General features: G+C 35.0%; 1 protein-coding gene across 1 annotated transcript in view; it reads right to left on the reverse strand.

Annotated features, from left to right (window-relative positions):
* The window catches only part of LOC111063510, a 30,893-nt gene extending 7,859 nt beyond the window's left edge, over positions 1-23,034 (reverse strand). The window contains exons 1-9 of the mRNA XM_039425614.1: positions 22,901-23,034; positions 21,365-21,448; positions 18,200-18,276; positions 15,634-15,760; positions 9,487-9,576; positions 7,983-8,058; positions 6,370-6,470; positions 4,824-5,075; positions 1,398-1,802 (exon numbers count right to left, since the gene is read on the reverse strand). Of these exons, the coding sequence (XP_039281548.1) occupies positions 1,398-1,802; positions 4,824-5,075; positions 6,370-6,470; positions 7,983-8,058; positions 9,487-9,576; positions 15,634-15,760; positions 18,200-18,276; positions 21,365-21,448; positions 22,901-22,963 (1,275 nt within the window). The 5' untranslated portion in view covers positions 22,964-23,034. The remainder of the gene's footprint in view (positions 1-1,397; positions 1,803-4,823; positions 5,076-6,369; positions 6,471-7,982; positions 8,059-9,486; positions 9,577-15,633; positions 15,761-18,199; positions 18,277-21,364; positions 21,449-22,900) is intronic.
* Positions 23,035-27,847: the final 4,813 nt, after the last annotated feature.

Genomic DNA, 27,847 nt, shown 5'->3' on the forward strand with positions numbered 1-27,847 from the left:
CAAAACAAACAAATATTAGCCAGTGAATCACAAAGAATATCTTCTAAACAAAGCAAAACATAAAATTAGCCACCGAAAGCAATATCAACAGCAGTCCTTTGCTTTTCTTATTTATTATAAATGGCCTCCCCTGTGTTATTTCAAATGACACCATCCTATATATGCGGATGACACATGTTTGATGTCTTGTGGTGGGAACACAGAATACATACAGTATGGAAACTTGGCTAGTACCCTGACGCTAAAATCCGCCATCTTGTTAGGAAGCGACGCATTGAAATAGTATTGATGGGAGGTTCGGATCACTTAAATGATCCGGATCAATTGATCTCGTTCACTGCCACGAGCCAATCAGAAGACCAGGATTGGAACTTCCCAAGGTCACTTGACGTGTTTAGTATTTGCGTCATGTAAAAAGCATTGGTTAGATAGGCGTTTGATTACAAGTTTCCATTCTGTACCTATACTGTGGTGGGGACTTGGATGAGTCGAGGAAGGAGGGCTACAGGAGAGAGACCTGTAAGTGATTGGAGGCCAACGTGATTTCAAGCCAATTTCACGAGAACCAATCAGAGAAGCATTCTTTTCAAAAAGCCTTCTCCGATTTTCGTGAAATTAATCACGATTAAAAATTAACCGGCTTCTGTGCAACTGGGCCTGTTTATCATTGGCACAACACATTATTGGGCGATTTCAAACCATAACTCACCTTCTCTAAAAGAAGGCTTCTCTGATTGGTTCTCGTGAAATTATTCACGAATAAAATTTAAATGGCTTTTGTGCAACCGGGCCTCTATAGTGAGGTCCAGGCTATAATGGCAGTGTTTGATTAGCAATGGTATTGCTATCCTTGTCTTTCATTCAACAAAGTGGATAGCGCTATCTCTTTCTCACTATGCTCTGTTGCCAGATCGTCTTTTAACAATGTAGAATTAAAAATTCATTAACAAAATATTTCATCTTAATTGTGTAAATTCATTACGAAAGTATTAAGATATATAATTTCTTAATAAAAGCCATTTGCTTGATAAAATATGATTGATTATTTTAAACGAGAATGAACAGTTAATATTACATCAATAAACCTGTATCAGCTACCGTCCATAGAAGGCATTGACAAGATCGGAGGATCGGCAACGTTGTTCTCCTATCTTTCTCTACTACCTTTTTAACGTGGACCTCACTATATATTTGTATATAATTGTATTTTGAAAAGTGGAAGTGACATAACAAACATTTTGATTTGGACAGTATAGTATAAACTGGAAATGGGACAGTTTTGGGCATGAGCCTGTTGTGCCTTTCCTCAAGTTAAGTATTTGTATACAATGTGATAAATAAATAGATAAATATCATTGGCACAATACATTATTGAACAATATCAAACCATAACCCACCTTCTCCAGCTGTTTGAACTGATCATAACACAGTTCGAGACTGAGATGCAAATCGCTGCCGGGCCCGTTGCGTCCCCGCACGCCTCCGTTGCGATAGACGGCCGGGAAGAGGTGCGGAGGCGGCTGACATGCTCCCGCTCCCTCGAAGGGCCCGTCCACTTGAGGGTGGCGCGGGTAGTGACCCAACATCTGCGGAGGCGGTGGCATCTGTGGAGGCGGCATCTGTTGGGGCGGAGCCATCTGTTGTGGGTAGCCTGGCATAACTCCGCCACCCCCAGACACCGGGTAACGCATCTTCTCCACATTGTTGTTCATCAGCATTTGGTGTGGGTGAGTGTTGCCGTTGTTAGCGTAGTGGTCACCGTAGGAGCGAGAGTCGCCGTTCATACGCGAGCCGTTGTAGTTCTGTAAATAAACATATTGAAAATATATTCATAAATTATTAAAAACAATATAAAACATGAAGTACCCTTTTATTTAAAACATTTCAAACAAAATGAAAGGGTTTATGGTTTATTTAATAAAACATATTGTAGGTATCTGTTTTTAATAAAAGGGTACTTCATGTTTTTATATTGTTATTAATCATTTTAATAAAGTAGCCCATACAAGAGAAGTGATTTTATATTCATAAATGAATAAATAAGGGTGTGATCACATTGAATACGTATATGTGTAAGTGCAAGTTGTGACTGCATGTAGCTGCTCGCAATGAACGCAACGAGCAAGTGCAAGCGTTAAGGGTGAGTGTTCTTATTGCTCTTTTTAGATTTTGTTTCTCATCTGCATGCATGACCAAGCATAAATGCACTTGCACAAATGTGATCACACAATAAGTTTGAAAAATTTATAATTTTTTTAAATGGCTGTAGTGATATTCTTTTTAAAACTGTGAGTATATTCCTTTCCGTAAATGAAGGTCAATTACTGATACTTTTTTCACCTTCTCAAGGATTAAAGATTTTTCTAGTACATGGATAACCATAGTAGGAGAACCCTTCAATCCTCTCCCCCCTTTTTTTGCACCAGTATTCTTTTATTTTGATTGTTTCATGTTGTTTGTCTTGCATGTATTCATTTTGTTAATTTTTATTCATCTTGTATGTGTGTGTTAATAAATAAATTGAATATTGAAATTGAAATTCTCACTATACTATTTTTGTTTTTTGGTCTCTGAATTTTAAAGTTTGGACTTTATAAAATAAATTGTAGCCTAATTAATTGAAAAAATCTATGTTTTTTGTTTAAATAAATTGTAGCCTAATTAATTGAAAAATACTATGTTTTTTGTTTGTATTGGATTGTGAATTGTAGTGTGTAATCCAAATATGTGAAAGTGAGACATAACCTAGCTAACTAACATTTGGACTGTCGTATTGATTAAAATTATAACCGTTTTGGGCTCAAGCCTGAGGTACTTTTCTGGAAGTTTTAGAATAGAATAAAATAGTTTTTATTGATCAACAAATATATAAATATACATGGATCTCGTCAATTAAGTATAAGATAACATATTAAAACAAACATCAGAGAACATGAAACAGCATAACACGGAAGAACATTGGTATATATCAATACTAGTTTACAAAAATTGACTCATTGGCCCATATGAATAAAACCAGAGCAAATGCTCATGAGCAAGAGCATGGAGCATAAGGTTTTGCTCATGAGCAAAAGGTAGAAGTGAAAGCATTTGCTCATTGTTATATGAATAAGCTTTACCTTATACTCTTACCTTATGCTCCTGAACTCTGGAGCAAATGCTCACGTATTTTAGAGATTTTTCATCAGCTGATTCGCTTTTGTAGCCTTAGTTTGTTTTTATAGCTCACGGAAGCGCTAAATATGCAAGTAGGGGGCACCGCTTGTGTTTGCGTCGTCTGCTGTTTTCTATTTATGAATAGAGTTTTAGGTTAGTTGAGTTTAGAATTTTGAAATAATAGCGTGAAAAAATGTCATCTCTATAATAATCTTCAGCATATTCTTATAATATCAATAGCCTTCTTATAATCGTCCACACTCTCATCTTCTCAAATGCCTATCTCCTATTTTGTGATGGCTATCTTTATAACAGGTAGCTAGCTATCTTTTGTATTTATTCTTTTGTAGGGATAATGGTGATATATATCATGGTTGAATCTAATAAGAGTTTTATAGTTCTGTACTATTGGTTGTGATCGTATCTGATATAGTTTCCTCTTCCTCTTACGGATTAGTTGAGCCATTTTACTATGAGCAAAAGGTGATAAGCTGCTCTAGACTAGACTCACCTTTTTTGAAGCATTTGCTTTAAAAGTTGAGCAAATGCTCTAGTTTATTCATACAATTTTGAGCAAAAGCTTTTACTTTTGAGCAAATGCTCTTTGATGAGCATGAGCAAAAGGTTTTGCTCATGTTCATTCATATAAAATGAAGCAAATGCTCCATATTTTAGAAGTATAAGCAAATGCTAAACTTTATTCATATGGCTCATTATATGGTCTCTGATTCGCTGTCAAGGTATAGACGACCCTAGTTTTAAATATTTTTCTTAAACCTATTTTTAGGAAGGTTTCTAATTACGGAGGGCAATTTTATGACAGTACGAACTGGCTCTTTGGCTCTTGTAGAATTTGTACAGTCTTATGGCAGGGCTTTAGTTGTATAAGGCTAAATGATTTTAGTAATAAATAAATATACTCCGGAATGAGGTTAGTTCTTCACTCAAACATTCAACTGGTTACGTATTATAAACAATTCTTGATTATGCGTTTCATCATTGTTGAATAAATAATAAATAAACTGGGAAACTGAATATTTTGGTCAAGTTGAACGGAAGCTCTTGTGACCAGACTATATTAAGCGTTTTTACAAGCGTTTTCAAACAACGTTTTCAGAGTCGACAGGCTTCCTAACCTACCGACTCTTAAACTATACTAGTAGTTCTGTGAACAGTAGACCTCACGCAGTATTCTTTTATCCACAAGTACCTGATTAAAACTATAGACCTTATGGAAATACAGCAATAGACTGGCTTCTCCACACATCTGTGTAATCACTAGTCAAAAGATTTATGATGAATAATTCTATAGTCTGATTTTTACTCTAATATTGGCGTATGAAGGTGACTCCTTTTTCCTTTTATAGTATCATTGAAATGCAAAATTTCCAAAAACCTTGTATATACTTCGACGCGCAATTAAAAAAGGAACATACCTGTCAAATTTCATGAAAATCTATTACCGCGTTTCGACGTAAATGCGCAACATATAAACATTAAGAGAAATGCCAAACCGTAGACTTGAATCTTAGACCTCACTTCGCTCGGTCAATTACTAGTTGAAAGTTAACTAGTTACTACTCATTAATGTTAAAAGTTAACTAGTTGCTACTCATCAATGTTAAAAGTTAACTAGTTACTACTCATTAATCGGAGATTGATCGTACCTGCTGCAAATGTCCATTGGTCCGCAGATTGCGCGGGAAACCAGAGATGGGCGAGAAGTGGGGAGGAGGGGGAGGGACAGAAGAGCCACTGTCACTTGTCTTTGGTGCGGGTGGTGGTGGATGGGGGGTCAGGTCCAGGCTCAGCTGAGCCAGTTGCGGCAGACTGACCTTCAGGTCATTCAGGTCAAGGCCGCCATTGCTAGGCTTGCTACAGTCGTCGAAGCCGTTGGTCAGGTCGGCAGGGAATCCCATCTGCAAACATTAAGGTTATTAGAACTCATTAAGGTCACTCAAACCTCAAAGTCAAATCTAGAAAGATAGATAGAACATAATGCCTAGTCCACACTATCGTCAAGTCGCTAAACTAAGCCACATCGTTCTTGCCATCCACACTGCAATGTGACTATTTATTGATGCTCGGCTGGCCACTCGACAAAAATCGGAGCGATGGCAAGCGCTGGCAAACCACCCATCCACACTCTCGCGCACGTCGTCATTATTCGTACGCATTGGACAAGAGTGTGGAAGCTGTGTGTTGACAGTAGGTTTCATTGGGGATCCTATTTGAAATGAGAAATTACTCTTCAAAAATGAATCTGTCGATTCAACATTTTTGGTCCCCCCATATGAATCCAAATTCATTTTTTTTTAAATGGAAAGGTGGTCATTTGATACATGATTTCGATACAGAGTTCCAAGAAAAAATGGATGGCGAAAACCGCACATTGATATCTCAACCCGCATCAGTTTTCTGATGTAAATTTGTAAATTATGTTGTATATTAACCAGCTGAAATCATGTGTCAGCGCATGAAGGGTGTGATGCGCATGAAGGAATGTCTGTGTGATAGCTTTCAAATGGCCTCACCTGATATTATGAATGAATGAATGAATGCAAAAACTGTTGTAATTGCACAGAATGAATTCTTCAGCTGATAAATGATAAATCAAAACAAATGTTTTCTTAAGCACTTTCAATGTTATTTGTTATATGCTGGAAAAGAGGTTCGAAGAATACGTGTTCAAAATTTGAAGCTAATTGATCAATTCTTTCTAAAGTTACTGTAGAACATACAAACAGACAGACAACGACTTTGGCCTTTAATAAGTCAAAAGTGAGAACTCGGTAATGCTCGTTCAATCAACTTTCATCATAATAATTTACTGTACGAAATTCCTAGTTTATAATTGTATAAATTACTCTGAAGGCTTCCGCTATTGCGGATGTTTACAACAGATTAATTGCATAGTTGCAATATCCTATCTCCTTCATCTTCAATTATTAATTTGTTCTAGTAAATTCAAATAGTCTACTCTTGAGTCTGAGTTTACATTTCCAGCTTTCCAGTGACTCTATTGAGATTTGTGTTAAAATTGGTGTCGTGTGAACAGAGGTTTGCGCAAATATCGTTGTCGTGTAGACCCGGCATGGCACAATATCAATTAAATATTCACTGAGGAATATCCAATAGAAAAATATAAGGAATCTATAACAAGCGTAGTAAACAAGTGTTACTAAGAACACTAATTTAATTTGTTTTACTAACCTTATATGATTGATCAATACTCGAGGTTTCATCTCCGTTCATTAGCTTTGAGCTTCGATTGATATAGTCAATCAAATTCTGAAGTGTTGGTTCTTGGGGGACTGAAAAATAATTAGTTTTTTAATTAACTTTGAACTATTGGAATGATAAATTGACAAAGAATATTTTCAAGCAAAATGGTCATAAATTTCTACACAATTTAAAAGTAATATTCAGGTAGTGTACTAGATTTAATACAAAATTCAATAGTTAAGATATTTAAGTTGAACAAAATTTAAAGTTTTTAGAAATATCGTAGATTTTGTTCTAGCAACACAATTCTTGGACTTTAAACTAGTTGAAATTGAACTGAAATGAGCATTGAAATCAAAACTTTTAAGGCCGGTTTCCGAGCTCGGGATTTGGTAAGTTCTAGACTTTACACAGCTGGAGTCAGAAAATTGGCTTTCCAAAACGGGACGTAGTCGCAGTAAATAGTTGTAGCAAAATAAATCTTTATTTTCTCATTTCTATAATTGGAAACGTTTTTCCTTGACGAAATGAAGCATTCCTAAATAGATCAAGATACACCATTTTCTCGTCAATTTTCTAGTTTTTCGAAATTTAATTAAAACATTGACTGCTACCACGCCCTGTTTCGGAAAGTCAATTTCCTGACTCCAGCTGTTTAAAGTCTAGAACTAAGCTAAATCCCGAGCTCGAAAACCGGCCCTAAAAGTTTCTAATATTTACAGCAATTATGGTAGAGCTAAATGTGTTATTTCACTACACAAATTCTTAAGATTTCATACTAAACAAAGCATTCAATTATTGTTATCGTAAGTTGAGTATAGTTATTGAAAGCTGGTCATCAATAGAAAAGATTCTACTATAACATCCTTATAATTATTTGAGGAAATCTATGGATTTGTCAAGATAACAAATTAAATAAATCAAAGTATTGATTTTTTCTATCGATATGTTCTTCATTGATTGTATATAGGTTCATTAGGTTTGAAATTAAAAAAAAAATACCTACTGTTAGCTTGAAAATGTAATCTGTGTGGTCACGAAACCATGGTCCTGTACCAAATAAAACTGTAGAATTTGACAACATATGTGTGTGTTTCTATTTCAATACCTACTGTATTCGAGTGGGTTTCTAAACTAACACACAGTTTTCAAGCTTAATAGTGTGAAAGTATTAATGAGTATCAGTTTAGTTATTATTTATTGAATAAAATTGACATTAATCAACATATAAAGGAACTGTGAATAGTATTATTGAAGTTCCCACTACTATGTAATATAGTAATTAGTAAATTTCAATTCATAAATTATTTGGGTTTTTGTTGGTGAGGAGTCCCTTACGGGAAGTTCCCATCTGGCCTGTATATTATATCATTTGAGCCGTAAATAGGCTTTACGACTGTCCAAACTTCAGTCGGGACCGACACTTTAACGTGCCCATCCGATAACACGGGAGTGATTTGATACAAACGTTTGTTAGTAACCGGGTTTGAACCCGGGACTTCACGACTGATACACAAAAATATAGTAATTAATAAATGCAACTTTTGAACCCGGGACTTAAAAACTGATGAAAAATATATTAATTAATAAATGCAACTTACGAGGGGCATCATTGGAGTTATTCTGGTTATAGAAAGAAGGAGCACCCAAATAATTTTCGTCTTGTCCATTGAATCCCTGCAAACAATTGCACAATGAAGCAAAAACATTTTTTATTACACAAAAGATAACTAAGGAGTTCTTGTTATCATTTATATTAATTATTTGTTAACGATAATCTAAATACATTAATCGTTAAGTAGTAATAGTTGAAATTTAAGATAAAAATCTTTATTGGCCATTAAACAAACAGATGCAATAGGATTCGTCAATTAACTTGACATATAGTCAAACATTTTCATAACATGAAAACCAAAACAATCATTCCTCAAAGTTACAATTATTCTAGGTTACTAATATCACAGGTCATGAACTCTTTTCTATCATAAAACGGAGATTTTCTAAGCCAATTATTGATTTCTGACTTGAATTGTTTTACATGTAAGAAATCAAAATACATGAAAGATGTTCTTATCCCAATTATATGCATATTTCATTAATTATACTGATAAATAGTAGCAGGAATGAATAATATTTGGAAGAATAAGATGTTGATGTTGTCAATAGCACTATATTTATTGTCAATACACAAAATATATTGACATATTTGTCAATACCAATATAGTGGTATTGTGGTTTAGTGTATTTAGTGTAGGTATAGTGGTATTGACAGCATCAACGTCTTATTCTTTCAATTATGGAGAAATACCCCAACATCTCATATCATAAAATGCAATTGTTAAAATAATAATATATTTATAATAGTTTCTTTTACATTCCTTAATACAAAAAACATTATGATTAGAGAACGACCAACAGGCCTAGCCCAAAACTGTTCGAATTTTTATTGAGTATGTCCAAAAAGTAAGTTATGTTGCTTCACTGTATCAATTCAAAAATAATATTCAATTCATAATTGTCAAATTGAGAAAGAATACACCTTGTGATAAATTATTAATATAATCCAAATAAACTGGAAGAGGACCAATTTTTGATATGAGCCTGTTATGCCTTATATTAGCCTATTATTTATATTTGTTATGAGTGACATGTTATATTGTTAAGAAATTATTTTTTTAAATGACGCATTCTTGTACATTTTTATGTATATTTGAATAAAGATGATTTATTTGAGAATAAGTACATATTTGAGGGATATGCGGATATCCACTACCTCCGTAAACAACGGAGGTAGCGGGATATCACCCTCATCAAAGCTTAGTAAATTTCAATTTTAAATTCGTATGACTTTTGCTGTTAATGAGTCCTTTGCAGGAAGGTCCCACCTCGCCTGAATTCAATCAGTCAATGGGCCTTACAAATGTCATACTTCAGCCGGGACCGACAATCTTACGTGCACATCCGATAACACGGGAGTGACCTGGTCGAAAACTTTTGGCAATGAGCGGGGTTGAACCGGGATCTCGCGGCTGCTACGCAAGCACTCTATCCACTAGACCACGGAACACTCCAAAAAGCTTACTGAATAATTGGTAAATAACTCACTTGCAAAAAAGGCGAGGCAGATGCAAATGGCTGCGGCACAGAATCCAGAGATGTGTTTACAGACAAAATACTGTTCAACCCATCCACTTCCTACATTAAAAAAATAATATTCTTACTTGAAAAACATATAGAATAGGGTAATGCAGCAAAGTAAACAGTACTATCGAATCAAAAAAATCAGTTGAAACTTGAATTTTGAAACACTAATGAAGTGAAAAACGCAGTTACTATTAGTAGTGACGTATTACAATTTAGATCTCTGTTACATCGATACAGGTGCACTATAATAACCTAATTCAACTTATTTATGTGCTGCTGATCAACTCATTTATCAAAAGCTACTCTGTTTACGTTCTTTTCCATCGGTAGAAAAGTATGATGAGCTGAACGAACCGGATATGACGTATCTTTTTCTTATCAGTTAGACCAAAGACCTTAAAGAGGTATAGACCCACAATGCCTAATATTCCTTCCCAATACCAACTCTTACTTGAAATTGAAGACTGCCATTGAGGTATTTTAGCGCAAGATATATATATATATATATATATATATATATATATATATATATAATATATATATATATATATTATATATATATATATACTTGTAATATTATAGATATAGAAGATCTTTGGTAAGTAATAATCTATCAGGTTTCTGATAGATTCAGATGATAGATTCAGATTCAGATTGAGCCCCCTCAATGGCCGATTTCAATTGCAAGTACGAAACTAGCGCTGCATGCGAGTCTATGCATCTTCAAGGTCTTTGGATTTATCTATACTTTCTCACTATTGATAAAAGCTTATTAAGTGAAAAATGCACTTACTATTATATTTTCAACCTTGTGTAGTGTAGGTCTGTATCAGACTAGAGACTTACTCTAATGTCACGGTTATATATGGTAAATTTCTACAGTCTGATGATGACCTATACCAGGTCGAAACGTTCGTCACTACACATAGTAAATGGATTTTTCACTTCACAAGTGTTTCAAAATTAAAGTTTTATCAATAGTGAAAAAGTATGAATATGCAGCTAAATATCACTTGAATTAGGTTATTATAGTACACCTGAATCGATACAGAGTTCCAAATTGTTATGCATACTGTAATTGGGGAAATATACATGAGAAAATAACACAATTTTATGATTTCTATTGTCTTAGCAATTTTACCCTATAGTGAGGTCCACGTTATAATGGCAACTTTGGTGTTGCTATCCTTGTCTATCATTCGACATAGCAGATAGCGCTATCTTTTTCTAGCTCTGCAAGAGGCATTTTGAAGGAGATGAAGGAATGATCATTATTGATACTGAAATAATAAATCAATGCTCTATTTAAAAAAAAATTGATATCCATTCTAAGATGAGAGCCTCATTAATTTAATTTCACTCACAATCATTATACAGTTTTGTAAGACCTTCGTCAATTAACGAATCTTCAGATAAATGTTTTAATCACAACATGATCAGCGATCTTGGTGGTAAAATTGATGAAATCATCATTGACTCTTCAATTGACGAAGTTAGAGAGTACAGGGATTTAATGGTTGGTTTCAAGTTGATCCTGTGATAAATCTATGATTAAGTAGATTACTCTCGAAAATCATTGATGAAAGAAATAATCACTTTTATATAGAATTGTACTGATTGTGATTATGGATTATCAAACCAGAATGTTGCACCATTATCAAAATGAGAACAGCGACAATTATTGACGGAAATTCAGCTATTTTAATTGATCAGTAATTTCATTTTTTCGAAGCCTTGAACAAATCTAAAAAATCTGGTGTGGCGCACTCACACTACTTTCCTTGCCGTTATGAAAATTGATGACCTGACGCTAGTGTTCTGAATGAGCTGCAGCGCCAAGGAGTAAGTAAGTAATCATTGAAAAAAATATTTTCTAAACAAATAAAATATAATTGATCATTTTAAACAAGAATGAACAGTTAATATTACATCAGATATACCGGTATCAGCTTCCTCTTAGAAGGCAGGGAATCGGCATCGCTGTTCTCCTATCTTTCTCCACTGCCTTTATTTGACAAGTCATAAACTGCGGGAGCGTTGTTCCCTTAATGCAGTTTTGTATGACGAACAAGTAAAGTAACGCCATCGTGAACCTCACTATATAATAAAACATTGGCGACTAAATAATCTGACAAAACTCTTGGATTCTACAATAGATGTTGAGAAAAATTTCTAAAAAACACAACTTTTAAAAAACTTTCACAACTTGTCCGAAGATAATCCTGTTTACCTGACTTTGTTTGAGCGTTTTTCTTACGATTTTTCGATTCATAATTCTACTCCTGTAGGTAGATCTTGAAATTGAAAGATTTTTTTCATTTTTCGACGTTTTCAGATTTCGAAGAATAGTTTTTCTTTCTAAAATCGAACATAAATAGTGTAACATCATTTCTGAAGATTTGCTACAGTCAAAAATAAATTGAATTGTTAATTCAATGGTTGGATAAAACATAATTAAATAATAATAAAGAATGATTCAAGACTCTCAATAGATTAAATAAAAACTTCTTACTAAAGACGTAAACTTATTGCCATCTAAAGGTGCAATTCATTAGCGACGACTCTATGACTCTATTGTGAGGTTCATGTTAATATTATAATGGCAGTGTTTGATTAGCAATTGTATTGCTACCCTTGTCTATCATTCAACAAAGCCGATAGCGGATAGGGCCTACCTCTTTTTCGCTCTGCTCTGTTGCCAGAACGTTTTTACTTTCCTTGCCCTACTACCATAGGTAAGGAAAGTATTGCTTTCCAAAAAAAATTAAGGTACCCCAATTTCAAGTTTTCTACACGTTTCAAGGTCCCCTGAGTCCAAAAACATGATTTTTGGGTATTGGTCTGTGTGTGTGTGTATGTGTGTGTGTGTGTATGTGTGTATGTCTGTGAACACGATAACTCCATTCCTAATTAACCGATTGACTTGAAATTTTAAACTTAAGGTCCTTATACCCTGAGGACCCGACAATAAGAAATTCAATAAAATTCAATACAAGATGGCGGAAAAAATGGCGGATAATTACTAAAAAACCATGTTTTTCACGTTTTTCTCGAAAATGGCTCTAACGATTTTCTTCAAATTCATACCATGGATAGCTATTTATAAGCCCTATCAACTGGCATAAGTCTCATTTCAGGGAAAATTTCAGGAGCTCCGTAATATTCTTGAGAAAAATGGCAGATAATGACTAAAAAACCATGTTTTTCACGTTTTTCTTGAAAACGGCTCCAACGATTTTCTTCAAATTTATACCATGGATAGCTATTCATAAGCCCTATCAACTGGCATGAGTCTCATTTCTGGGAAAATTTCAGGAGCTCCGTAATATTCTTGAGAAAAATAGCGGATAATGACTAAAAAGCCATGTTTTTCACGGTTTTCTCGAAAACAGCTCCAACGATTTCCTTCAAATTTATACCATGGATAGCTATTTATAAGCCCTATCAACTGACATGAGTCTTATTTATGAGAAAATTGCAGGAGCTCCGTAATATTCTTGAGAAAAATGACAGTTACTAAAAAACCATTTTTTTTCACGATTTTCTCAAAAACGGCTCTAACGAATTTTTTGAAATCCATACCCTGTATAGTTATTTATTAGCTCTATCAACTGACATGAGTCTTTTTCCTGGGGTACTGATGAGGGGTCCACCCAATCCTTGAGAAATGGACTTTGTAACCTCCTTCTCATGCATGAGGTAGGTAGGTACACGGTTTTTACTTTTTCTTCTTCCATATACCGTGGGTAGGTAGAGCAGTTTATAAAAAGAACACAGTCATAGTCAAGATATTTCATCTGTAGAACAGCTGTTTTGACGAATTTAAAAAAAAAATAATCGAATTTCACAATTTACATAAAGGAAAAAGTACTCTGAAAACAATTGTATATACACATATACAGTCTGTAGTCTGATCGTAGTTGCAAATATGTTGCCGTCAATCGTCATTATGTTATTCCCCTAAATTATACTCGTTTGATAATGAGGCTTATAGTTCAATGAGCAAGGAAAGTTGTGTGAGTGTACCACACCAGATTTTTTAACAATGTGGAAATATAGATAATTAACAAAATATTTTATCTTGATTATGAAAATTCATTATGAAATTATTGAAAATATAATTTCTTTCTTGATAAAATATAATTGATTATGTTAAACTTGAGTTACAACCCCTAAGTCACCCCCTCATAAGGGGTTGAAATTCAGTTGTACGTCAAAAGGTAGAGTATTTGACCTATAACTTATCCTGAGAGTTACAGTATTATATCTACAGCAGTCTCCAACTTAGTAAGGTGTTCCCATACATATGACATACTCTGTATAATCAAAATATGCAATCACAATATTATGAAAATGTATATTTTAATCATTAAAAAGTATATTTTATTGAGGAATAAAAATATAATTGAGTATTTCAATCAAGAATGAACATTTAATATTACATCAATAAACCGGTATCAGTTACCCTCCATAGAAGGCATTGACAAGACAAAGGATTGGCAACGTTGTTCTCCTATCTTTCTCCACTGCCATTATAACTTGGACCTCACTATAGCGGCTCGACGGCTGTAGTCTATTAGGGTAACCGTCCACTGAAACCGTATTCAACAGATCCGCTCGGCCGTTGGATCGGACGAATCTGCCGGCCGTTAATTCGGTCGAACACAGTCGTCCATTGGAACCGTTTTCATCAGTCTAGTTGAGTAGTTGGCTGGTTGCCAGAAAGTGAATTGGCAAGCTAAGGCCCTTGTTATACGGACAGAAAAAACGCGACAGTTAAAACGCCGACGCTGAACTAACAATTCAGTGCTGTTATACGAGCAGCAATAACGCCGCGTCGTCGACGCCAGGGAGCTGTTATACGAGCAGCAAACACGCCGCGGCAGGCTCCGAGGGAGCCAATAGGGAGAAGTGTACGCCCGGAGGAGTATGGTGGGGGGGAAGTACGGATCTGCCGCGTAAAAGCTGCCCGTATAACAGTACTCGCGTCATTTCTATCGCGTTTTTTCTGCCAATTTTACCGGTCCGGTCGCGTTGTCGACGCTGACGCCGGGTTTACAGGGTCCGACGCGACAGATAAAACGTTCGTATAACTTGCACACAGTGACGTCCATTGCTCGGTAGGCTTGGCGTCTACGTGGCGAAAAATCTGTCGCGTTTTTTCTGTCCGTATAACATGGGCCTAAAGTGCGAGATAAATTACTTTTAACATGAAGAGGAGAAACCCATTTCTCCCTCCACAGTTTGTAGCGTAGACACAGACGGACATCCTGCGCTCAATTGGATGCGCCGTGTCATTTTGCTTCATGTTCTTGTGATGAACACATCTCCGTAACATACACAAACCAATATACCTGCTGACCAGTTCACTTCTTGGAACATTGCCAGCAATAGATGGAGGGAAGTGTTGCCGCGTCGCGTTACAAAGCTCTCTCACTCAGACACAAAAGAAGGAGAATGCTGCTAGGTAGTGGGAGAGATTAGTGGAGGATAGAGCATCGGACCTCTCCGTCTTCGAGAAAGAGCCGTGTTAAAAGTAATTTATCTCGCATTTTAGTTAGTAGGGAAAGTAATTCTTCTGTGTGTGTTTACTCTCAAAGATAATAAAAAATATATTTATAAAACAGAACAAGTTCCAAAAAGAAAAACAGACAAGACTGTGAAACAATTTTGAGGTTAGGATGATGTTGTCTCAGCTCGACTTCGGACGGATAGAACCGGAAAATCCCATTCAATTCGGATCGAAAACTTGATCGGCCGGAGACGGCCATGCACGGACGTATGAACCTGTTGCAATGGACGAGCATCTATAGCTTTCTTTGTTGGGGGATCGTTCGGACGAGTTCGGTAGTTTTCGGACGATGCTAGTTCGGACGAAATCGGTTCCAGTGGACGGCCCACCTAAGACTGTAGTCTGTAGGCTATAGTCTATTACTGTATAGCCTATATTACATCGATATTATAGCAACCAATAGCAGCCGCGCGGCTAGAATCGTAGAGTTGTCGCTAAGGAATTGTGAGTCTGTAAGGAATCTTCAGTTTGCATATTTCATAATTGAATGAAATAATTGATGACAACAGACAGAAAATGATAATGAGAATACTTACAAACGGCCTGGCAGTGTCATTAATAGACTGCAGTCCAACTGGTGTGATACCATTCAGATAAGTTTCACTCTGACCATTTGCCGGGAAATGCAATTGGTCACTGTTTCTATTATTAGTTTCGTGCATGCTGCAACAAAATAGAGAATGTCAATATTATAAATGAAGATTGATTGATTGAGTACTTTATTTATGTAGATTACAATATATACTGTCTTATACACTTATATACAATAGCTTACAATACAGCAAAATTATAGATGAATTTACATGATATAGACTAAGAAAATAATTATTGAACTGTATATGATATGAAAAAGCAATTTGTAATATAATAACTATAGATAATAATTATATTGTTATGCATCTACATAAATTGGCGGAGCTTTGGACATATCAATGTCCATTCTTTGGGAAGAATATTAAAAATATCCTCCCCACTAACTCTCTACCAAAACGTTAATTTCATTATTTAAACTAAGGATTTATTTATAAATGGAAATATTGTGAAAGTTTTAATCAATATGAATATTTAAGAGAGAAAAAAACAGAAAATTGATAAAGTAAAATAATTATATAGGTAGATAAGATCAAATAATTGATTAATAAAATGAAGTAGGCTGAAAGTAGATCAGGGTAATCAACTTTCAGTAATATACAGCAGTATGCAGTGGATAATTGAAATAACATGAGCTTATATAATATATATATATATATATAATATATATATATATATATTATATATATATATATATATATATATATAATTCGTTCTATAACTATATAACTTCGTTCTATAAAGGCTTGTATTTGTGGGATGGGTGGGGGATGGTTGTCATGTGATCGCTCTAGGGCCGGACAGTTTCAGTCATTTGTTCCAAAAGATGTTTTTTTAAAGTCAGGATGAAGCTCGCTCGGCTCTCGATGGACCTGATAGAAACAGGAAGTGCATTCCATGCACGACAGGCACTGACTAAGAAGGATTTTGTGAAAATAGTAGTTCGATGATTGGGTATCCTCAAAGTACTTTCTCCGGTTCTAGTATGTGAAGCATCTATCCTCCTACCTTCAGAGACAAATTTGAAATCATCTTTAAAATAGTTCGGATTACCATATTTCAAGATATCTCTAACAAGCTTGACTATTCGAAAAAGCCTTTGATTTGGAAGCTTTAATGTTGAACTAGCAATGTGGGCTGGGGTGATATGATCATGGCGTTGGAGAGAGTAGACGAAACGTAGGCAATAATTTTGGCAACGCTGTAGTTTATCATTCAGAGTGACTTGCATATCGTTAAGAACAGAATTACAATACATTAAATGTGGGAAGATGAGAGATTGAACCAATAATGATTGAAGAGGAATACTGAATACTGATTCAACGTGATTGAAGTTCAGATTTGATTTAACTTGATTTGGAGTAATTCTCCAATTAAGATTTTATTATTATCAAGACATCATAAAATCGTCGGCTGGGTGCCGGTTGCACAAAAGCCGGTTAAATTTTAACCATGATTAATTTCACGAGAACCAAGAAGGCCTCTTTCATAGGACGGCTTCACTGATTGATACTCGTGGAATTAATCACAATTAAAATTTAACCGAATGCCTTTTTATATGAGACGGCTTCTCTGAATGATTCTCGTGGAACTAATCACGATAAAAATTTAATCGGCTTTTGTGCAACCAGCACTGAGAGTGTTAACCAAGTAGCTCCAATATATTACAAACCAAAATAAGATTTTAATATAATTGAAACGCCGTATAAAGTTATAGAGAGTAGATGAGAGAAATAGAATCAAATTTGTTCACTAATAAGCATAAGAATAAGAATGGTTCAATTCCTTTAAGACACAATACAACATGATATCGGAAATGTCAAATAAAATACTAACAATATAACTTAAAGCACAGATACATAGGTATGACAAAAAAGAAAAAATTAAAATTGCAATTCAAATATACATTCAAAGATATTCTTTTACTGGCAGTTGGAAAATTCCGACACGGAGTAACTTATATAGGATTATTTAGAAGAAGGGCTTCTAGGTTACGTTTTAACCTTGGAAGGGGAAGGTTCCTGGCTGAAGATGGCAGGAAATTGAAAAGTATTAAAGAAAAATTACTAGGAATAGTTACTATTTTTTTTAAATCTTGTGTAGGGTAGATAAATTTTAGTCTTGCGAAATTGGTACATTAAAATTCTTCTTCTTCTTTGCCACTCCACAGTGTGCCGTAAAATTAAATTAATTTCCATAAAAGACTTCCAGAAACATTTGTTGCATTTCCTTTGGTTTTCTCTTAGTTTTATTCTGTAAAATTTATTAATCACATTGTGTACAAATACTTAACATGAGGAAAGGCACAACAGGCTCATGCCCAAAACTGTCCCATTTCTTACCAATTGTGTGAGAATGGAATATTACAGACCACAGGAAGATTCCAAAAATTGAAATGTTAGTTAAAATTTTCCACGTCACTTCAATCGAGATGAGTCTCAACATAAAAAAATGAAATTCCATCTTCAAATTAAACACCTTGAAAAGAAAATGTTAAGGGTTAAACCTTACCTATTGTCAAATTGATTCGGTGATTTGTCTTCCAAGAGTTTGTCAACGTAGTTGTACATCTCAATATCGATGTTGTTCTGAAATTAAAAAAAAAATACACACACATTAAATCAGTAATTACTATATGATACTGTATTGAATACAAACTAAAAGTATGTGACTAGTGTATTCTTTCAAATAATTATGAATAACACGGGCTGATTTTAGTACAGAAATAGAAATAAAAAAGGGTACTATTTTCATTTTATTTCTTCTTTCAAATTATTTTGAGGAGTTGTAACACTCCTAGGTATTGTAGCCTACTTGTGAGGTACGGCATTGATGAAAGTCGGAAAAATACTACTCAGAAACTGTGGCAGCTCAACGAGTTTTAACGGCCTCTCAAGCAGTGTGGCTTTTATCAACAAGTGGCCTTTCTCATAGAAATTCAGAATTTTTCGCAAAATGGATTTTTAGTTCTAAACAATATATTACAATAACTAGAGCTACTAGAGTAGCTACTTGGAAACACTAGAGTAGTAGTTAAAAATTGCTACTGGAGTAGAACATTATCAACAGTTGGTTGGCATCTGAATCGAATGAATAGGGTTAAAGAAACGAGACGATGCCTCCGTCTCTCTTCTTCAACCCGAAAATTATAAACCAGGTGGATTGGCCCCCCCTCAAAAAGCTATGGAAGACAGAGAAAAAAGATTGAGATTATTTTAAAACAGTCTACTTTTACCAAACCAAGATGTGTGCTACTGATACTTTGAAGAATACTGGAGCTTTCCGAGTGACTGTCTCCAGGATTTCAACACACAGTACTGACTAATAATGAGACTAATGAGATGACTAATAATAATAATAATAATAATGATAATTGAGCGAGCAAAGTGAGGTCTTAAGCTGCGTACACATATACGCTCTTCCAACCCGCACCGAGCACGCTCCTCCCTCGTACCGCCCTCGTTCCACCATCGAACTGCAGTCGCGCCGCCCACGCACCCATCATGAATGTTACGGAAGATGTTAGATCTTCTCGCGTTCCCCGGTCGAACCATTGTTGCTCCCCGGTCGATCATCAATCGCTCTGCTGGAGTGACGTTCGGTTGCGGAGCAGAGCGAAAGTCTGTACGCACCTTAAGATTCATCAAGTCGACAGTTTTGCATTTCTCTTTGTGTTTATATATGTGCATATTAATGTTCCGCATTTACGGCGAAACGCGGCAATAGATTTTTATGAAATTTGACAGCTATGTTGAATTTTGCGTCGACGTATATATATAAGGTTTTTTGAAATTTTGCATTTAAAGAATAATACAAAAGGAAAAGGAGTCTCCTTCGAACGCCAATATTACCGAAAAAACCAGACTATAGAATTTATAGAATTATTCATAATCAGCTGCCGTGTGGACTATTCATTGCATGCAATGACGCATGCAATTAATAACTGAAAGTAGACATAGCATTTTCTCTCGACCTTTCTCTGTTTTCAACTCGGGCTGACCTGTCGCCACTATGTCGTGAAGGAGATTAGCATTATTGTCGACACTACATACTCATACAGACAGGATTAATTTATTATAATGGACAGTATAAGAGGGGCTGTGGTTTATAACCACGGGAGGTCTATTGTTCACAAACTACTAGTAATAATAATATTTTCTTGTCAGAAGGCCACGAAGGCAAGAGATGACGTCAACAAATGTACATTAAAATAAATAAACAGTACCTCCTAACTTTCTCTACTGCCATTATAACGTGGGATTCACTATTATAGTACATAAATAATGGTTTGCGAAAGTTAGTTGTCTGTATCATAAGGTCGGCGGATGAAATTGAGGCCGATAGATCAACCCTTGAACAATGTAGCCCCTTTATGAAGTTAGGTTAGGTAAAGTTGAAATGCGAATTTTGCTGTAATTCATGAGAAAAATGGATAAAAATGTTCTACTGGAGTAGAACATTATCAACATTAAGGCTAGGCGCACACGAGTTAGTCAAGACAAGACAAGATATGATCAGACACGTTTAGTCACAATACTTCACATAGCTGCTTGTGACGCAACTCACACTGATTAGTCATTGCAATTAGATGTGTTTTCATAAGCAACTATGTGAAGTATTGTGACTGAACGTGTCTGATCATGTCTTGTCTTGACTAACTGGTGTGTGCCTAGTCTTAGGCTCTCACACACCGATTAGTCAAGACAAGACTAGTCACGTTTAGTCACAATACTTCACATTGCTGCTTATGACGCAACACACACTGATTAGTCATTGCAATTAGAAATGACTCCATAGGCAACTTTGTGAAGTACCATTGTGACTAAACGTGACTAGTCTTGTCTTGACGGTGTGTGACCAGCCTTAGTTGGCATCTGAATCGAACAAGTAAATAGATGTATCGAATGTTTCAAAAAGAACCACCACCCAATTTTAAACAGTTATATTTATTTTTTTAAATAGTACACACAAACCAATTTTACATCAAATAACTCTCAGAAGTATCGTGTTTATGATGATGTAATATAAGTGTTCTATGTGCCCTCCTTTTGAGGTTCGGATGACTTCTAGACGGTAGCCAAATCATACCAGACTGTTCGCAAGATGTCTTCTCGGACTGGAGCTACTGCATCAGTTATCCTGGTTTTTAGCTCCTCAATATCAAGTGTTAAGGGAGGAACATAAACACGATCTTTAACGTATCCCCTCAAAAAAATCACATATGTCAGGGGACCGTGGAGGCCAGGAATGCATAGCCAAGTCTTGCGTTCCTATGCGTCATATCCAATGTTGAGGCAAGTTTGTGTTGAGGAAATGGCGTAAATGCTTGTGCCAGTGTGTTGATGCCGTATTTCTGTGGGGATACGCTAGAGATCGAGTTTATGTTCCTCCCTCAGCACTTAATATTGAGGAGCTAGAAACCAGGATAACTGATGCAGCAGCTACAGTCCGAGAAGACATCTTGCGAACAGTCTGGGATGAATTTGGCTACCGTCTATATGTCGTCCGAGCCTCAAAAAGAGGGCACATAGAACACTTATAATACATTGATACTTCTGTGAGTAATTCGATGTAAAATTGGTTTGTGTGCACCACCATCTTTTATAATAAATATAATTGTTTAAAATTGTGTCATTCTTTTTGAAACGCTCCGTATATCTTGAAAAATATACTAACTTGGAAGTCATAGTTCGATGATCGAACATTTGTGCCGCAAGTCCAATTAGATAGTGCTGCCATTGCATCTGATCCAGTCTCTCCCTAAAAAATATAAAAAGTTGACTTGAATTACAACAAATTAATAAAATTCACAAATAAAAAAATACATAGATTACATTAAATAAATAGAAATAAGTTACATTTTTTCTTGAAAATGGCTTGAATGTCCGAAACATGTTGTGATAAAATAATTCAAAAAGGGTACTGAGATTTGTATTTCTATTTATATTACAAGTAGCCCTAAAAAGAAAAGAGACAATAGATTACAGATTGAATAGTATTTTTAGAACTAAAATAGAAACAATAAAACACAATGTTTCAGTAGTTAGCACATAGTATTTTTCAATTGAAGGTGAGGTTGTTGTATCAAATAATAATTCATATGAATTTCAAGTGAATAAATTTAATTTGAAATAAAACTTCACGGTAGGTTAGTAATTTTGAACTATTCAAATCCAGTTGAAAGCACCATCTAGTTAAGAACGTTAAAGATTTGTTGAGGTTTAAACAGAGCATATTTCATATTGAATAATCTAGTTGTACGGTAACCATTGAATTAGATAGTAATTACATTGGAATCATCAATTGAAAAGAGTGTATTAAACTAGACATTAAACTAGGTACTGAACTTGTCACTTAACCTTTCATTGATTGAGTACTCTATTTAACGTTTGCGCAGATCTAGTAAGAAGTAAGGCATAGAGAATATAATATTTAAAAAAATTAAAATCAAATGAAACCCATCGTCTTTATAACTATAATAAATATTTTCAAATTTCCTGTTGAACCAAAAGTTTCCTTAACCTTATCACTGATCATGACTCTTTAAAAAACAAAGTTATTTACAATCTTGAGGAAAGTGATACTCTGAAAAACTGGCCAATATTCACAGTGGAATAAATGATGGAGTAGAAAAGAGAAACACAAATTCATTGTCACCAATAAATCAGCCGAATAGTAGCCTATATACTCGACGTGTCTACTGTGTGACTGTCAAAACTGCCGACGCATTCTCTATTAATAGAACAGAAAGAACGCAGAACAGTTCATTTCTTTGGATTGAATAAAATGTTAGAAACATCAAGACGTTGAAGATATTGTTTACAATATTGTGAAATGAAAAAGACTATCAAAGTAGGAACGACTGAAAGTTGAATCGTATGTTATGTAGAGTGCAGGAGAAACTTTGGCATTTGTCAATGAGCGGCCTACTTTGTCCTAGTTTCGATTTTCAATCGTATTTCTAAAAAAATCACTGCTTTACAAAAGGAAGATAGTATTTAACGCATACAGGGATCAAGAATTATAAATATAAAATATACTACACTTTTAAATACAAATAGCTTATGCCACCTCATTCGAAAGTCTGGACGTTTGAGTTGGCAAAGGCCTACCAAGGGTTTGGCCTGAATAGAGATTACAAAATTAATAGCCACAAATTGAGTGATTCAATGGTTGATAACGGTTGGAGAACAATTATTTTATGCAAAATACCTGATTATATGACAATCCATTCCCAATCACTGAACTTACTCCACAAACTTCAGATAGTGCCATTACGAAAGCATATTTTGCAGAGTGACTGCAACTACTGGACTGAAACTGGGATACGGATCTGTCAATGTGATGAAAAGACGAAGAGGGGTGACGACCGGTGGGTTGATCAACAGGACAGGACGGTAAACATTCCAATATAAATTGAAAATTATTCATCATACTACTGCCAAATCAACTCTAATTCGAATGAATATACAACTCAATCATTGCTTATCTATTTATTTCAAAAGTTGAAAGATAGAATAGGGATTTGATCGCTCGTCTCTCTATTTTCATTTCTAGGTGAAGGTTGGCTAACTTGTTGAGAAACGCAAGCCTTCAAATTCAAAATTAGGCCGTCAAAGACGAAAGCCTGCGAATTCTTTAATTTTGTTGTTTATTTATTGTTTAAATTGTTATTAGAAAGCCTAACTCTTACAGAGTTAGTCTGTAAGAGTCAAAGCTCTACAGAGAGATTTATAATCAATAATGTTATAACAATATAATCTGCATTGAAGTGTGAAGTGCCACTTGACGCTGATGAAGACATTTAAAATCAACGTAATTTTACCTAGTAGATAAGTTACTTGGCTCATTTTTCTACACAGACGTAGACCTATTTTTATGATGCCTATATTTATATTTTTTGCTGATGTTGATGACCACAAGAACTCTAGGCTTATGCATCGGTAATAAGACGGATTATAATAAGTGATGAGTGGATGACCTATTCAGTTTTAGGTGAGTTCCGAACCACCGGGAAGCGAGTTTTCAAATCATGAATCATTATTGTGTGGACACCCTTCCACCTTCCAACGGAAGAAGCAGACACATGATTCTCAACTTATCGAAGCGATAGGCCTAGCTTATCAGACGACAACAACTGAGTCAAACCGCTTTCAAAATACAGTTAAGTTTATATTGATTAATTTTACGAGAATCAATCAGAGAGAAGAATGCTTTTTTCAATAAAGCCTTCTCCGATTGGTTCTCGTAAAAATTAATCACGATTAAAATTTAACCGGCTTTTGTGCAACCGGGCCCAAGTCAATTTAGGATTCATTAAATGGGGACTACCTTACTAAAAACCACATAAAAATACTGCCTTGAGAAATATCAAAAGCTTATAACCTAGTTTACAGTTACATTTTTGTTCTTGTCAAAAGCTAATAAGCATTATCTCGAATTTAATAAATAACGTAATATTCTATTTCTATCACTCCATCATCGGCCAAAAATTTTTCAAGAAATTGTTTGATTTAGTCTATTACGATGAACAATAATTGTGGAATTATTCCACCCCGGGAATCACCTCTTCTAATGAAAATGAAACGCTACCCGTACGCCTTATTGAAAGATTTGAATGTATTTTTCTTACCTCGCTCGAAGTCGAAGAATCTTCTTTTTCTTCGATTTTCATCTTGGTTCTCTCAGAACTTGGTGAAGAAAAACTGAACAATGTAGGCTCAACTTGAAAAATTTTTACAGAACTAACAAAAATGCAAAAGTCTGAATTTTTTAAGCTTGATCAACCATACAAGAATCAGAATGGAATGGAATGTGGCAGAGTGTGGCAGAATGACAAAAGACAGAGCATCATGGGAAATGCTCTGTACAGTCCAAATAACCGCGGAAATATTGACCAATCACAGCACGCCACCTGAGGTAGTCACATCAAAAATTTCAAATTTATTAACAGCTGATATTTGCAACAGCTGAAACTTGCCACTGCCTTCTATAATCGAGGATAGCTGATTCCGATATAGGGTAGGGTTCATTCTTGTTTAAAATAATAAACTATATTTTATTCGTAATTTTTCATTGATAAAATAATACATTTTTATTATCGAGATTGAATATATTGTTGATTTATTTATTTACTCACCGTATTTATTTATCATTCATAATCAACTTGAGGTTAAAGAAGCAGACTACAGTCCAAAACTTCTTTTTATCTCAATTTCATAAAATAAATTGTCCAATAAAGGTTATGTGAAATTTTTCACTAATTTCCACATTGTAACAAAACACTACAAACATTTTCAATTTTGAATTTAAAAGCTTAATATGAATTCTATGAATTAAAATAAATTATAAATTTTGAATTATCATTATGAATTCAAGTTTTAGTTGCTCCTGATGATGAGGAGGAGGAGAGGAAGAAGAAGAAGAAGAAGAAGAAGAAAAAGAAGAAGAAGAAGAAATATTCATTCATCTGTTTATTATTATTTCGTTATTTTCTAATTATAATTCTAATTTTGTACAAATAATTTATTGTTTGTTTTAAATATCAAAACCTGTACGATCTTTTCTTGTTTTTCATTTTCCCACCCTTACATATTCAGTGAAGGCACATTTTGCTTACAGTACCTTAATTTTTTTTGGAAAGCAATACTTTCCTTACCTATGGTAATAGGGCAAGGAAAGTAAAAAAGGAAGAGGAAATGATGGACAAGGAGGAGGAGGAGGAGGAGGAAGAGGAGGAGGAGGAGGAGGAGGAGGAGGAGGAGGAGGAGGAGAGGAGGAGTAGGAGGAGGAGAAGGAGGAGGAGAAGAAGAAGAAGAAGAAGAAGAAGAAGAAGAAGAAGCGGGAGAGAAAGAAGAAGAAGAAGAAGAAGAAGAAGGAGGAGAAGAAGAAGCGGGAGAGAAAGAAGAAGAAGCGGGAGAGAAAGAAGAAGAAGAAGGAGAAGAAGAAGAAGAAGAAGAGGAAGAAGAAGAAGAAGAAGAAGAAGAAGAAGAGGAAGAAGAACATTGATAATATGAAGAACATAAGGCGTGGATTTCCTTCTACTTTAGAAGGAAAGTAAGAAGAAGAGAAAGAAAAAGAAGAACGTAGGAAGTATGATAAGAGAGTAGGAAGAATAATAATTATTGGGAATCAAAAATCAAACTTTGCATAGATGGGGCGGAGTTCCTGAAATTTTTACAGATATGAGACTGTGGCAGTTGATAGAGCTTATCAATAACTATTTTAGGTAAAAATTTGATCAAAATCGTTGGAGCCGTTTTCGAGAAAATCGCAAAAAACCCTGTTTTGACAACATTTTCGCCACTTTAGCCTCCATCTTGAATTGCATTTGATTGATTGAAATTATTCGTGTCGGAACCTTATATTGTAAGGACCTTAAGTTCCAAATTTCAAGTCATTCCGTTAATTGGGAGATGAGATATCGTGTACACTGACATACATACACTCACACACACACATACAGATTACAGACCAATACCCAATAACCACTTTTTTAGACTCAGGGGACCTTGAAACGTATAGAAATTTACAAATTTGGGTACCTTAATTTTTTTCGGAAAGCAATACTTTCCTTGCCCTATTACCTATGGTAATAGGGCAAGGAAAGATAAGTAATAGGGCAAGGAAAGTAAAAATAAGATTATTCTTCTCTATCCTTCTTCTTCTTCTTCTTCTTCTTTCTCTTCTTCTTCTTCTCCTTCTTCTTCTTCTTCCTCTCCCGCTTCTTCTTCTTCTTTCTCTTCTTCTTCTTCTTCTTCTTCTTCTTCTTCTTCTTCTTCTTCTTCTTCTTCTTCTCCTTCTTCTTCTTCTTTCTCTCCCGCTTCTTCTTCTTTCTCTCCCGCTTCTTCTTCTCCTCCTTCTTCTTCTTCTTCTTCTTCTTCTTTCTCTCCCGCTTCTTCTTCTTCTTCTTCTCTTCTTCTTCTTCTTCTCCTCCTCCTTCTCCTCCTCCTACTCCTCTCTCCTCCTCCTCCTCCTCCTCCTCCTCCTCTTCCTCCTCCTCCTCCTCCTCCTTGTCCATCATTTCCTCTTCCTTTTTTACTTTCCTTGCCCTATTACCATAGGTAAGGAAAGTATTGCTTTCCAAAAAAAATTAAGGTACTGTAAGCAAAATGTGCCTTCACTGAATATGTAAGGGTGGGAAAATGAAAAACAAGAAAAGATCGTACAGGTTTTGATATTTAAAACAAACAATAAATTATTTGTACAAAATTAGAATTATAATTAGAAAATAACGAAATAATAATAAACAGATGAATGAATATTTCAAGGGCTACTCGCTTTGCTGCTAGTGAAGATTCATTTGTTGTGGTTATGAAAAATTTAAAACAATGACTCAGTTAGTCACCTACCTTTATGAAAATGGCTTCCCAATTTGGCATCCACTGGTTGAAACGCGACGTTAATTATTAATTAAAAAAAAAACTGATTTAATGAAGTGGGTTCAGATCCCTTCCTATTCAATAATACAATTCTCTTTAAACTGCCCGAACTGTGACAGGAAAACTGTATTATAAAACAAGAACAAAATCTATCCCCTTCACCAGAACAGCCGGACTTTACTCACAGTCCTAACGAACGAGCTCACACACACTCCACAAAAGTAAAATTTTGGGTATTAAATATATAACTCAGTCAATGCCAAACATGAAGCCATTTCAAATACATATTTTTATCAGTAGCACAAGCGAGCACGTTTGTTATCAAAAACAAAAGAGAAGCTACAATAATTTTGATAACAAATGAAATAAACAATCCTTCTGTCGATGACAAAAAATGTTCAAAGACAAAAACACTGTTCATTAAACTTTTCTAAATTAAAACTCTAAAATCCTGATCAATATGAGATAAATATATGATTCATATATATGTCCCATATGACCAGGTGACAGTACCCTAATTTCAAGTTTTCTATACGTTTCAAGGAACCCTGTGTTCATTAACATGATTTGGTCTGTGTGTGTGGTGTTTGTGTGTGTGTGTATGTGTGTATGTCTGTGATTCCTAATCAACCGATTGACTTGAAATTTTAAACTTAAGGTCCTTATACCATGAGGATCCGACAGTAAGAGATTCAATAAAATTGAATTCAAAATGGCAGATAATTATTAAAAAACCATGTTTTTCACGGTTTTCTCGAAAACGGGCTCTAACGATTTT

The sequence above is a fragment of the Nilaparvata lugens genome, chromosome 4 (assembly GCF_014356525.2).
Source record: "Nilaparvata lugens isolate BPH chromosome 4, ASM1435652v1, whole genome shotgun sequence".
In the NCBI taxonomy this organism is placed as follows: domain Eukaryota; kingdom Metazoa; phylum Arthropoda; class Insecta; order Hemiptera; family Delphacidae; genus Nilaparvata; species Nilaparvata lugens.